The sequence below is a fragment of the Heptranchias perlo genome, chromosome 21 (genome assembly GCF_035084215.1).
Source record: "Heptranchias perlo isolate sHepPer1 chromosome 21, sHepPer1.hap1, whole genome shotgun sequence".
Lineage (NCBI taxonomy): Eukaryota > Metazoa > Chordata > Chondrichthyes > Hexanchiformes > Hexanchidae > Heptranchias > Heptranchias perlo.
In genome coordinates this window covers 18,875,008-18,888,763 of record NC_090345.1, presented here as the reverse complement: position 1 = coordinate 18,888,763, position 13,756 = coordinate 18,875,008, and the positions used below count along the sequence as shown (strand labels likewise).

The 13,756-nt window shown below is 40.2% G+C and overlaps 2 protein-coding genes across 6 annotated transcripts in view; one reads left to right on the top strand and one right to left on the bottom strand.

The window, feature by feature from the left end:
* The window catches only part of adrb1 (adrenoceptor beta 1), a 68,249-nt gene extending 66,165 nt beyond the window's left edge, over positions 1 to 2,084 (top strand). The window contains exons 4-5 of one of the 2 annotated variants that reach the window (XR_010966677.1): positions 707 to 904; positions 1,940 to 2,084. The gene's annotated coding sequence lies outside the window, so the exon portion shown is untranslated. The remainder of the gene's footprint in view (positions 1 to 706; positions 905 to 1,939) is intronic. The other variant, XR_010966678.1, reaches the window with a different exon arrangement.
* ccdc186 (coiled-coil domain-containing protein 186) overlaps positions 1 to 13,756 on the bottom strand; it is a 98,254-nt gene that overhangs the window by 58,698 nt on the left and 25,800 nt on the right. For all 4 annotated transcript variants that reach the window (XM_068002174.1, XM_068002175.1, XM_068002176.1 and 1 more), the window contains exons 2-4: positions 9,036 to 9,795; positions 1,902 to 2,028; positions 427 to 555 (exon numbers count right to left, since the gene is read on the bottom strand). In XM_068002174.1, coding sequence (XP_067858275.1) covers positions 427 to 555; positions 1,902 to 2,028; positions 9,036 to 9,772 — 993 coding nt within the window. In that variant the 5' untranslated portion in view covers positions 9,773 to 9,795. The remainder of the gene's footprint in view (positions 1 to 426; positions 556 to 1,901; positions 2,029 to 9,035; positions 9,796 to 13,756) is intronic.

Sequence of the window (13,756 nt, the reverse complement as noted above, 5' to 3'; positions counted from 1 at the left end):
CGCATGGGAACAACGCCACCTGCACGTTTCCCTCCAAGTCACACACCATCCTGACTTGGAAATATATCACCGTTGCTTCATCATCATTGGGTCAAAATCCTGGAACTCCCTACGTAAACAGCAATGTGGGAAAACCTTCACCACACAGACTGCAGCGGTTCAAGAAGGCAGTTCACTACCACCTTCTCAAGGGCAATTAGGGTTGGGCAATAAATGCTGGTCTTGCCAGTGATGCCCACATCCCATGAATGAATTACAAAAAAAGGTTGGTGGGGGGGGGGGAAGGAGTGTTGGAAGTGGAAGTAGGAAAAAAAAAATCTTAGGGTCAAGCAAAAGAAAATAAAACCCAAAATATAATTTCTAAACAAAAACTTGAAGTACAATTTTTAAAAAGTTACATTTCTTATATTTTAAAAACATTCTTACTTGTTCTATCCGAAAAGTTACATTTCTTTGCAATTGGTGAATGGCATTTTTGGCAGCAGTATCTTGAGAGATCAAACGCTCTTTTGTCGTTTTTATTTCCTTTATAAGATCTTCAACTTTGGCTTCCATCTGCAACAAATGAGTGAATCCATAATGAGTAGATAATTCCTCTGCTGGAATTTTACAGGCTTGTAACCTAATTCTAAAAATTAAACTATGAGTAAAAGGAGATCAATAAACAGATCTGATAATTGTATTACAGCCTTCCATTCCCTCCTAGGTATGCTTGCATGTGTCTGGCAGACCCACAAATGAGGGGTCATGGACCACTCGATGTGTGAGAAACAGAGGAAGAGCAGGAGCACAGGTAGATCAGGAAGAGAAAACAAATGAGCACTCAAGAGGTACAAGGCATCAACAGAGTTCAAGGCTTGCGGGTACCCAACTCTACATCAGGGTTCTGTAAATGAAGTTTCAGGTAGGTAAAGCTTTCTAAATTTTATTCCTAGATAATTTGCTCACCTTAAAACATCAAACATGTAAAGCAACATCAAAAAGCTTTCCTCTTACTCTGGATAGGGTTGCTGCAGTTATAGCCAAAGAAAATTTATTTTGTTGCAATCCCCCCCTCCTCCACCTTACACTTCCCCCTCCCACTAAAAGAGTGAGAGGTGAGATTCAGAGAAATTTGTTATGCAGAGTTGTTAGAAAATGGAAAGCTTTGCTACAGAAAGTAGTAAGGACAAAGGCCACAAACTTTTAAAAGAGAAAAGTGAATAAACATTTGAAGCTGAGGATGATCCAGGGCTACGGGGAGAGAAGGAGGTAACAGGATTAGTGTTGGCTGATTCTCGGAAAGAGCAGAGATATAATGGGCCCAAGTGCTTCATTCTCTGCTCCAAGCTTCTTTGGTTCTATGAAGCATTAAATTATCTCTCTGACACATGCAAAGGATAGACTCCAGTCAGAAAAGTGAATCACTTCCCACACAGAGCAGACATTTGATAATTTTAGAAGTTTGCCAAAACAGCCAAAAATAGGGCAAGCCATAAAAGGTCAGGTTTTTAAAGAATAATTATTAACATTTGGCTGTGTACACTCTAAGCTCTCAGCACCTCCATGCCCCATGTGAGGAATATTAGTTCTTCGCCTAGTTATGTTATGCTATGCTATGAGGGTGGAGCCAAGCAGAAACCCAACCCTTCCCCCAGGAAGGAGAGCAATGAATAGAAATTCAAGAAAAAAAAGCACAAGTTACCAAGTTAATTTCAACTCCTTACAAATCAATTGAAGGACAGCATTGCAAGAAGTCGAGTGATAATCTTTAATATTGCAAAATGGCATACTAAATAGAGAAGTCAACAAAAAGAAAAAAACAAATTTGAACTAAATGCACCAAAATGCTACAGTAACTTGTACTATACTGGAGATCAAAACCAGTTCTGTTACATTCTAAGTTTGCAGAGATGACTTACCTGTTTTATAGTGTTGATGTGTTGCTTTTCTGTTTCAGAACGCTTTCTCAATTCATCTTTCAAGTTGTCTTTCTCTGCACAGATCTCCACAATCATTTCCTGATGTTTTCTGTTTTCTTCCATCAGTCTGCACAGTAAAAACAGTAACATGAGCAAAACAAGTGTTTGAGTAATAGCATTCACTATTTCATACAATGAAAATTTAATAAAACTTGGTTGGCTACAAACTCTTCGTATTTGTACTTTCACACAACTATCTGAGCATTCTTAACTAAATTTGAAGTACGTTGAGTTCAGTTGTAGTAGGTAAACGTAGGATCTTAATCTTTTGATATAGATGATTTTTTTTCGTTCATGGGATGTGGGCGTCGCTGGTGAAGCCAGCATTTATTGCCCATCCCTAATTGCCCTCAAGGTGGTGATGAGCAGCCTTCTTGAACCGCTGCAGTCAGTGTGGTGAAGGTTCTCCCACTGTGCTGTTAGGTAGGGAGTTCCAGGATTTTGACCCAGCAATGATGAAGGAATGGCAATATATTTCCAAGTCGGGATGGTGTGTGACTTGGAGGGGAACGTGCAGGTGGTGTTGTTCCCATGTGCCTGCTGCCCTTGTCCTTCTAGGTAGTAGTGGTTGCAGGTTTGGGAGATACTGTTGAAGAACCCTTGGTGAGTTGCTGCAGTGCATCCTGTAGATGGTACACACTGCACCAGTGGTGCAGGGAGTGAATGTTTAGGGTGGTGGATGGGTTGCCACACAAGTGGGTTGCTGTGTCCTGGATGGTGTCAAGCTTCAAGTGTTGTTGAAGCTGTACTCATCCAGGAAAGCAGAGAGCATTCCATCACACTCCTGACTTGCGCCTTGTAGATGGCGGAAAACCTTTGGGGAGTCAGGAATTGAGTCACTCACCGCATAATACCCAGCCTCCGACCTGCTCTTGTAGCCACAGTATTTATGTGGCTGGTTCAGTTAAGTTTCAATGGTGACCCCCCCAGGATGTTGATGGTGGGGGATTCGGAAATGGTAATACCATTGAATGTCAAGGGGATGTGGTTAGTCTCTCTCTCTTTGGAGATGGTCATTGCCTGGCACAAATGTTACTTGGCACTTATGAGCCCAAGCCTGGATGTTGTCCAGGTGTTGCTGCATGCAGGCACAGACTGCTTCATAATCTGAGGGGTTGTGAATGGAACTGAACACAGTGCAATCAGCAGCAAACATCCCCATTTCTGACCTTATGATGGAGGGAAGGTCATTGATGATGTAGCTGAAGATGGTTGGGCCCAGGACACTGCCCTAAGGAACTCCTGCAGCAATGTCCTGGGGCTGAGATGATTGGCCTCCAACAACTACTAACATCTTCCTTTGTGCTCGGTATGACTCCAGCCACTGGAGAGTTTTCCCCTTAATTACGGCACAACATAGGAGGTAGATAGTTTTTTTTTGTAGCTAAACTGGAAGAAACAACTTTTTTTTAAAAAGTGATTGAAAGGTCCAGACAGGAATTGTATGGCACAGTGGGCTAAAACACACTTTTAAAAAAAACCTTTTCATCTCAAGTCCAACCTGGACTGATGGATGAAAGTAAATGCATCCAAAGTAAAAGTATGAGTTCCAAACAAAATAAGCCCAGTCTTAACCCAATTATTTGAGCAGATGGCCAGAGCACAAAACTGTCCATATTTCGACATTAGCTGGCAATCTCACTCAAAGTCTTTACAAAAAGTTGTTTTTGTGGAATGTTAGCTGTGGCAGGGAGCAGGTGATAGCAGACAAGAGAAAGGGAAAACAAAGACATTGGTGTGGTAGAGAATGCATTTCCAAGGTCAAGGTTAAGTTATGGATTTTGCGCTTGTATACTCCAATACCCACGATTTTAATAGACAGAAAAAATCATGGGCTGGTAAGCACTGAAGCAGTAAACCACAGCCACTGAAGGGACAAGTTTGAGTCTATATCTGGGTCATATTATTTGGGTATCAGATATGGAAAACTTCCCCAACAGACAACCCTCAATTGTGAGCACAAAACTTTACCAAAATTATTTTAATCAAAGCTATGCACCTAATGCACAAATACACTAGGTGACACTATTCAGATAGCATGTTGTTTAGAGGTACTAGTTCTTTTTACAATTGTGTTCAGAGCTAACGTTTAGCACCATTCAACTACTCTATGCACATTACAAATATATCTCTAATACAGAATACAATATCCCAGAAGAAAAAAAAAATCACACTAATTCCAGAGTGGGTGAATATGGATACACCAGAAATGATGTGCAACATTTGCACATCACCAGATAATATTCTAGCCTGAGCCACTTTCTCCCCGTGCCCATGGTTCTATCGTGTAGCTCATCTTCATTTAGCAATGAAGGGACCGTTATTCTTAACAGGAATACTAACATGCTGTGGAGAGGGCACTTGCAAGATAAAATCCAGATCATTTTTGTTTTAAAGTGCTTGATGAACTGTCCAAATTACTCACGAAAATGAGCAAGTGACCTTAGTGTGTAGTAACATTAATGTTGATTAAGCTTGTGTTTGGCCCCATGTACTGCACCAGGGAGCAGGATTAACAGTTACATTTTAACACAATTTTGCTCCATCTGCTATATCAAAGCTGCTCATTTATTTTTTTTTACATTGCTGACCGAGTAATTTTAAATTTGAGCTTAATCTGCATTAGGAATCTGTACATTAGTAATCTACTAATGTAACAAAAGTATTAGATAGTCTCCACAGAATGAAATTGAAACCAAATGCAATTTCGGTGGTGCTGTAGGGAAATGGGCTGATAAATTGAACAAATTAAGTAACTGCTGTACAGGCTCACTACTACATTGTGATGACTACTCTGAAGTTACAGGTAACTATTGTACACAAGAACTAATTTCACTACTATATTAATCTATAACTCAATATACAACCTCCTTTGAGTGAAAGCATTTTTAAAACGTAACGGAAGTATTGCTATCGGAAAGGATGTGGTTTTAAGACCTAGCTATGTTTGCTTTTCTTCATTTTTAAATAATTAGCACAATTTTCAGGTTACATGACAAAATTTATCTATTCAATTAAAGTTTCAGCTTGACTCAGTTGACAGCACTTCTTGCATCTATCAGAAGGTTGCAGGATCAAGCCCCACTATGGACTGGAGCACATAATCTAAGGTGGCACTTCAGTGCAGTTCTTGGAGTGCTGCATTGTTGGTGTTCACCTTTTGGATGAAACGTTAAACCAATGCCTGCCTGCTTAGCTGGATGGAAAAGATCGAAGAGTATCATTCCAAGAAGGAAAGAGAGTTCTCCTAGTATATTGAACAACATTTGGATAATGAGTCTAAACGGGATAGAGGAGCAAAGGGATCTAGGGGTACAGATACACGAATCACTAAAAGTAGCAGATGAATAAGGCCATAAAAAAAGGCAAATCAAACACTTGGGTTAATTTCTAGGCGGATAGAATTGAAAAGCAAAAAAGTTATGTTAAACTTGGATAGAACCTTGGTTAGACCACACTTGGAGTATTGTGCACAGTTCTGGTCTCCATATTATAGAAAGGATATGGAGGCATTGGAGAAAGCGCAAAAAAAAATTCACGAGTATGATACAAGAACTGAGAGGATATTCTTATGAGGAAAGGCTGAACAGGCAGGGGCTTTTATCTCTGGAAAAGAGAAGGCTGAGGGGTGACCTGATAGGGTAGATACAGAGAAAGTGTTTCCACTTGTGGGGGAGTCCAAAACTAGAGGTCATAAATATAAGATAGCCACCAATAAATCCAATAGGGAATTCAGGAGAAACTTCTTTAGCCAAAGAGTGGAACACACTACCACAGGGAATAGTTGAGGCAAATAGCATAGATGCATTTGAGGGAACACTAGATAAGCTCAAGAGGGAGAAAGGAATGGAAGGCTCCCCTGATGGGGTTAGGGAAGGCTCATGTGGAGCATAAACACAAGCATAGACCAGTTGGGCCAAATGGCCTGTTTCTGTGCTGTAGTTTCAATGCAACACTTGAAAATGTTCTCTGTTGTTCTATAATTCCTTTCCACCTTGCCATACTGGATTTCCAACCCCCCACCCCTTTCACAGTTCAACATCTAGAAATTTTATCAATTGCATTTTAAAAAGAAATCTACATTGTTTCTGTGTACTAACAGTAGAGGCCTCAACACCAATTCCTGGGGCACTCCATTCATTGGATTCCCAGCCAGAGATCATTCCCCTAATTATCTGCTGCTTCCTCTCTTTCAGCTAATTCCTTATCCATATCCACTAGGACAGAAAGAGGCTTCTAATATTTAGGCATAGCCATACTCTGAACCCTGTATATAAAATAGCTCCTACTCTGTTCCCCTTTTCCAGCACATATGCAAACCTTCTAGAGGCTTGAAGGTATGGCACAAGAACTAAATCATTCTAGCAGCTGACTAATAAATTCGACATATCCCAACAGAATTTCTTCCACTAAACCCAGATCTATCACTACCTCCACGACTACCTAAAATCCAGCATAAATCAACCGCAGCAATTATTAGGTGGACATTATTTTTAGGTGACATCTCAAGTTCACTCAAAGTGCTTGGATTATATTAATTTGTTCCCAGGAAGGGGGTCAAAGCCTCCAATTCAATTACAAGTATCACTTGGTTCTTTGTAAACTGCATGTTTGATGTCACAGCTCTATCTGAGTTTGAGATACATTTTTAATTTGTATTATCAAAAGATTTTGAAAATATATATTGGCCTGATGTACTCCAAGTCAGCAATCATAGAAACATAGAAACTAGGAGCAGGAGTAGGCCATTCGAGCCTGCTGCACCATTCAATATGATCAAGGCTGATCCTCTATCTGATACCATATTCCTGATCTCTCTTCTTCCCCCATGATGCCTTCTGTGTCCAGAAATCTATCTAGCTCCTTCTTAAAAATATATTCAGTGACTTGGCCTCGACAACCTTCTGTGGTCGAGAATTCCAAAGGTTCACCACCCTCCGAGTGAAGAAATTTCTCCTCATCTCAGTCCTAAATGTCATACCCCGTATCCTGAGACTGTGACCCCTCGTTCTGGACCCCCCCAGCCAGGGGAAACATCCTCCCTGCATCCAGTCTGTCTAGCCCTGTCAGAATTTTATATGTTTCAATGAGATCCCCTGCCATTCTTCTAAACTAGAGTGAATACAGGCAGAGTCGACCCAATCTCTCCTCATAAGACAGTCCTGCCATCCCAGGAATCAGTCTGGTAAACCTTCGTTGCACTCCATCCATGGCAAGTACATCCTCTCTTAGGTAAGGAGACCAAAACTGCACACAATACTCCAGGTGTCTCACCAAGGCCCTGTATAACTGCAGCAAGATATCCTTGCTCCTGTACTCAAATCCTTTTACAATGAAAGCCAACATACCATTTGCCTTCCTAACTGCTTGCACCTGCATTTTTATTTTCAGTGACTGGTGTACAAAAGGGAGCTGGGTGTCCTTGTACATCAACATTCCCCAATCTATCACCATTTAAATACTCTGCCTTTCTGTTTTTCCTTCCAAAGTGAATAACTTCACATTTATCCACGTTATACTGCATCTGCCATGTATTTGCCCACTCACTCAACTTGTCTAAACTGCCTTGAAGCCTCTTTGCATCTTCCTCTCAACTCACAATCCCACCTAGGTTTTGTGTTGTCAGCAAACTTGGAAATATTACATTTGGTTCCCTCATCCAAATCATTGATATATATTGTGAATAGCTGGGCCCCAAGCACTGATCCCTGCGATACCCCACGAGTCACCGCCTGCCACTCCATAAAAGACCCATTTATTCCTACTCTCTGTTTCCTGTCTGTTAACCAATTTTCAATCCATGCCAGTATATTATTGCCAATCCCATGAGCTTTAATTTTGCATACTAACCTCTTATGTGGGACTATATCAAAAGCCTTCTAAAAATCCAAATACACCACATCTACTGGTTCTCCCTATCTATTCTACCAGTTACATCATCAAAATACTCCAATAGGTTTGTCAAACACGATTTCACTTCCATAAATCCCTGTCTAATCCCGTTGATATTTTCTAAGTGTCCTGTTATCACATCCTTTATAATAGACTTTTGAAGCTATTAGAAAGCAAGCTAGGCAGGAACTATTTAGAAGATTAGCAGCAAATCAAGTAGCGTTCTGGTCAGGAACCATGCTTCATGTCCAGTTTTAGAGGACTCATGACTTATTTTTCTATGTTGAATAGTAATTACTGTAAATTTACTATTTGTATTTTTTTTTAAAACTCATTCTCAGGATGTGGACATTGCTGGCAAGGTGCCGGCATTTATTGCCCATCCCTAGTTGCCCAGAGAAGGTGGTGGTGTGCCTTCATCTTGAACCATGAGCAGTTGGAGTGGCTTAATAGGGCAATTAAGAGTCAACCATGTTGGTGTGGGACTGGAATCCCATAGAGGCCAGACTGCAGCTTTCCTTCCCTAAATGACATTAGGGGAACCATTTGGGTTTTTACAACAATCCAGTAGATTCTAGTCACTTTTACTGATACCTGAAAATAAAAAGCTGTTTTAAAAAAAACTGAACTCAAATTCTCAAACTGCCATGGTGCGATTTAAACTCATTCGCTGGATTATTAATCCAGGCCTCTGGATTACTAGTCCAGTAATATGACCACACTACCATACCCACCACTGTTTACCTATTTATTCATAAATATTTGATCATTTGTAGCCAAAAACCCAGTGTGAAAGTGTTTGCATTCCACCACAGAATGAGTGCTTTCTGAAATCATGGAAATCACTTGAGGGCATATGATATATCCAGTAAACTGAATTGCAGTGACAGGGGTTTCTCTGTTTGACCCCTGGGCTTGCTATAATTGCCTAGATATTGGACAGGCAAAGGCACAATGTGGTTCGCAGAAAGTGACAGCTCACTTGCAGGAAAGGTCTTTTGGCACTGAACTTATGGAAAATATCTACGAATGGAAACGTCTAAAAATATCATCTACTGTTCTATATTCTACTGTGACCCAAGAGTGTTTACATTTATTTCGTATTATTGCACACACTCTAATTGACAAAACTATAAACCATTTTCAGGATTTAAAAACATATATCTTGCTATTAATACTTACTTCTTTATTTTTCTTTCTTGTTGAAGACATTTACTTTGTATTGACTCATTGAATATGGCTAGAGCATTGCTTTCTTTTGTAATTCCATTGGGTAAACTGGGGCTTGTGGAGAGTTCTGTTGAAAAAATGCTAAACTCTGATTCTAGCTCGTCCAGCAATGCATCCCGAGAAGATTCGTGCTCCATCCTGGACATCAGATCCTTGGTTATCCTTGTATCAAATGGACTCTCAGAATCAAACTTGTTAGAGGGGTGAGATACGCATTTGGTCCAGTCAGTAGGCTCTGCCTGTTTTGATGTCTCAGATGTAGGACAAAGTGTTTGATTATTGACAGTTAGAATAAGTTCTATACAGTCACTAGCCTCTGGCTTACTTTCTGATGCTATTCCCAGACCACTTTTGAAAGCTTTTAGAGCACATGGTTCTCCACTTCCACCATGATCTGCCAAGTTATTCATACTCTGTTCAACCTTTTCACTTTGCAATTGTGCCTCAGCAGTTCCATGTTCATGTTCTGCATTTATATCCACTCTCAGTTTCAGTGTTTTGGTTGTTGAATATGTCTCTGACTCAAGACATGTGCCATTTAATGCATCAGTCTCTGCTGCAGTGTCACCATTAATAACTTCATCACTTGTGGCACCGTCAATCACCGACAGATTTATTTTTTCATTATCACTGCTCAACAGCTGTTCATTGGCCTGCAGAGCAATCTGTTCATTTGGATGTTGTTCCATTCTCCGTCATTCAAATTTTTATCCTGTAACAATAAACACAGAACAGATATGTTGAAAAGACAAGATTACGCATGAATGTTCTGAATAATGTATTGAAAATGAAAGGACATTTGCCCACACAGCTGTTTTCCTATATGACTGTGCTGGTTCCAAAAATATAAAAATAGATATCACAATAGTTCCACATCACAGCTTATCTCAAGTACAGTATCTAACATATGAAACAGTCATGATTTAAGTGATTAAGCGATTTGATTTTTACAATTGGAAAAACATGAAGATGAGGTAATGAAAAAGTGCAGTAATGAAAAGTTCAGCCATTCTAAGCAATTGACGACTGAGCACTAGACACATTACATTTCCAATTATAAATTCACCCAATTGTTTAACTAGAACTTATTCCTGGGCCTCAAACAGAGGCCAATAGCATTAGCGGCAGAAGTAGAATCATAGAATGATCCAGCACAGAAGGAGGCCATATGGCTCTTTAAAAAAGAGCTATCTAATTAATCCCATTCCTCTGCTCTTTCCCCATAGACCTGCAAATTTTTCCCTTTCAAGTAGAAGTTTATTAAAAAAAAATCCAGTAATTAAGTGAACTAACAAATGCTTGATCATTTAATGTATTTATCTGCACGACAGCCCAAAAAAAATTGCTTAAGTCTAGGAAAAGTTAACAAAAGTTGAAAAAGCACCTTCACTTCAATCCAGACAAATGATTCAGGGAATTGTATCGCATGCTTAAATACTTCATACTAATTCATTAATACAATTAGACTGCCAGACAAAGGACAATCTTTAAGCATTACTAATTTCAGATAGCACTGTACAAGTATCCAGATAGAATGAATGAGCAGACCAAAGTGCAAAAAACTCAAACATCCAAAATAAATTTTAATCTATGTTCTTATTTAGTTTTCAAAACAGTATGATCTAGAACATGTATTATTTATGAATACTGAAAATGAGAATGATTGAGTTCATTTGCAGTAAATAAGATAGGATTATAATGAGATGTGAAAATGAAGAATCACTTTCTTCAGATAGCATGTCAATGGGAAACAGCAAGAGTGGCACTAAGAAAAAGAAAATAATGCAAGAAGAAATTCAGTTTTATAATGCATTGAGTGTGGAGTGCTGAGTGACATTTGGTTATGAATCGAAGTACAATCATGCTAGTATGATAGAATGTTAAAGGGGGTGCAGGAACAGAGAGACCTGGCAGTGCAAGTACACAAATCTTTGAAGGTGGCAGGACAAGTTGAGAAAGCTGTTAAAACATATGAGATCCTGGGCATAATTAATAGAGGCATAGGAGTACAAAAGCAAGGAAATTACACTAAACCTTTATATAACACCGGTTAGGCCTCAGCTAGAGTAGTGCGATCAATTCTGGGCACCACACTTTAGGAAGGATGTCAAGGCCTTAGAGAGAGTGAAAACAAGATTTACTAGAATGATACCAGGGATGAGACTTCAGTTATGTAGAGACATTGGAGAAGCTGGGGTTGTTCTACTTAGGAACAGAGAAGGTGAAGAGGAGATTTGATAGGTGGTCAAAATCATGAACGGTTGATAGCGTAAATCAAGGAGAAACTGTTTCCAGTGGCAGAAGGGTCGAAAAGCAGAGGACACAGATTTAATATGATCAGCAGACATGAGGAAACTTTTTTTTACACTGCAAGTTGTAACAATCTGGAATGAACTGCCTGATAAGGTGGTGGAAGCAGACGGTACATGAGCAGTGGTGTTCATTTAGGGAGTTATTTTACAACTTTCAAAATAAATATATTCCACTGAGGAAAAAAGGGTGTAAAAGAAATGACAGCCATCCGTGGCTAAGTAAAGAAATCAAGGATAGTATCCGACTAAAAACAAGGACATATAAGGTAGCCAAACTTAGTGGGAGGATAGAAGATTGGGAATTCTTCAAAAGACAGCAAAAAGTAACTAAAGGATTGATTAAGAAAGGGAAGTTAGATTATGAAAAGAAATTAGCAAAAAATATAAAAACAGATAGCAAGAGTTTCTATAGTTATATAAAAAGAAAAAGGGTGGCTAAGGCAAACATAGGTCCCTTAGAGGATGAGACCGGGAAATTAATGGTGGGAAACATGGAGATGGCAAAAATGCTGAACAAATATTTTGTTTCAGTCTTTACAGTAGAGGACACTAAGAATATCCCAACACTGGACAAACAGGGGACTCTCGGGGGGGAGGAGCTAAATACGATTAAAATCACTCAGGAGATGGTACTCAGTAAAATAATGGGACTCAAGGCGGATAAATCCCCTGGACCTGATGGCTTCCATCCTAGGGTCTTGAGGGAAGTGGCAGTAGGGATTGTGGATGCTTTGGTGATAGTTTTCCAAAATTCCCTGGACTCAGGAGAGGTCCCGGCAGATTGGAAAACTGCTAATGTAACACCGTTATTTAAAAAGGGTAGTAGGCAGAAGGCTGGAAATTATAGGCCAGTTAGCTTAACATCTGTGGTGGGTAAAATTTTGGAGTCTATTATTAAGGAGACAGTAACGGAACATTTAGATAAGCATAATTTAATAGGACAAAGTCAGCATGGCTTTATGAAGGGGAAGTCATGTCTGACAAATTTGCTTGAGTTCTTCGAGGATATAACGTATAGGGTGGATAAAGGGGAACCAGTGGACGTAGTGTATTTAGACTTCCAGAAGGCATTCGACAAGGTGCCACATAAAAGATTATTACTTAAGATAAAAAATCACGGGATTGGGGGTAATATTCTGGCATGGGTGGAGGATTGGTTATCGAACAGGAAGCAGAGAGTTGGGATAAATGGTTCATTTTCGGACTGGCAACCAGTAACCAGTGGTGTTCCACAGGGGTCGGTGCTGGGTCCCCAACTCTTTACAATCTATATTAACGATTTGGAGGAGGGGACCGAGTGCAACATATCAAAATTTGCAGATGATACAAAGATGGGAGGGAAAGTAGAGAGTGAGGAGGACATAAAAAACCTGCAAGGGGATATAGACAGGCTGGGTGAGTGGGCGGAGATTTGGCAGATGCAATATAATATTGGAAAATGTGAGGTTATGCACTTTGGCAGGAAAAATCAGAGAGCAAGTTATTTTCTTAATGGCGAGAGACTGGAAAGTACTGCAGTACAAAGGGATCTGGGGGTCCTAGTGCAAGAAAATCAAAAAGTTGGTATGCAGGTGCAGCAGGTGATCAAGAAAGCCAACGGAATGTTGGCTTTTATTGCTAGGGGGATAGAATATAAAAACAAGGAGGTATTGCTGCAGTTATATAAGGTATTGGTGAGACCGCACCTGGAATACTGCATACAGTTTTGGTCTCCATACTTAAGAAAAGACATACTTGCTCTCGAGGCAGTACAAAGAAGGTTCACTCGGTTAATCCCGGGGATGAGGGGGCGGACATATGAGGAGAGGTTGAGTAGATTGGGACTCTACTCATTGGAGTTCAGAAGAATGAGAGGCGATCTTATTGAAACATATAAGATTGTGAAGGGTCTTGATCGGGTGGATGCAGTAAGGATGTTCCCAAAGATGGGTGAAACTAGAACTAGGGGGCATAATCTTAGAATAAGGGGCTGCTCTTTCAAAACTGAGATGAGGAGAAACTTCTTCACTCAGAGGGTGGTCGGTCTGTGGAATTTGCTGCCCCAGGAAGCTGTGGAAGCTACATCATTAGATAAATTTAAAACAGAAATAGACAGTTTCCTAGAAGTAAAGGGAATTAGGGGTTACGGGGAGCGGGCAGGAAATTGGACATGAAGCTGAGTTCGGATCGGTCAATGCCCTGTGGGTGGCGGAGAGGGCCCAGGGGCTATGTGGCCGGGTCCTGCTCCGACTTCTTGTGTTCTTTAGATTTGTGGTTGGGATCAGATCAGCCATGATCTTATTGAATGGCGGAGCAGGCTCGAGGGGCCGATTGGCCTACTCCTGCTCCAATTTCTTATGTTCTTATGTTCTAATAGTAACT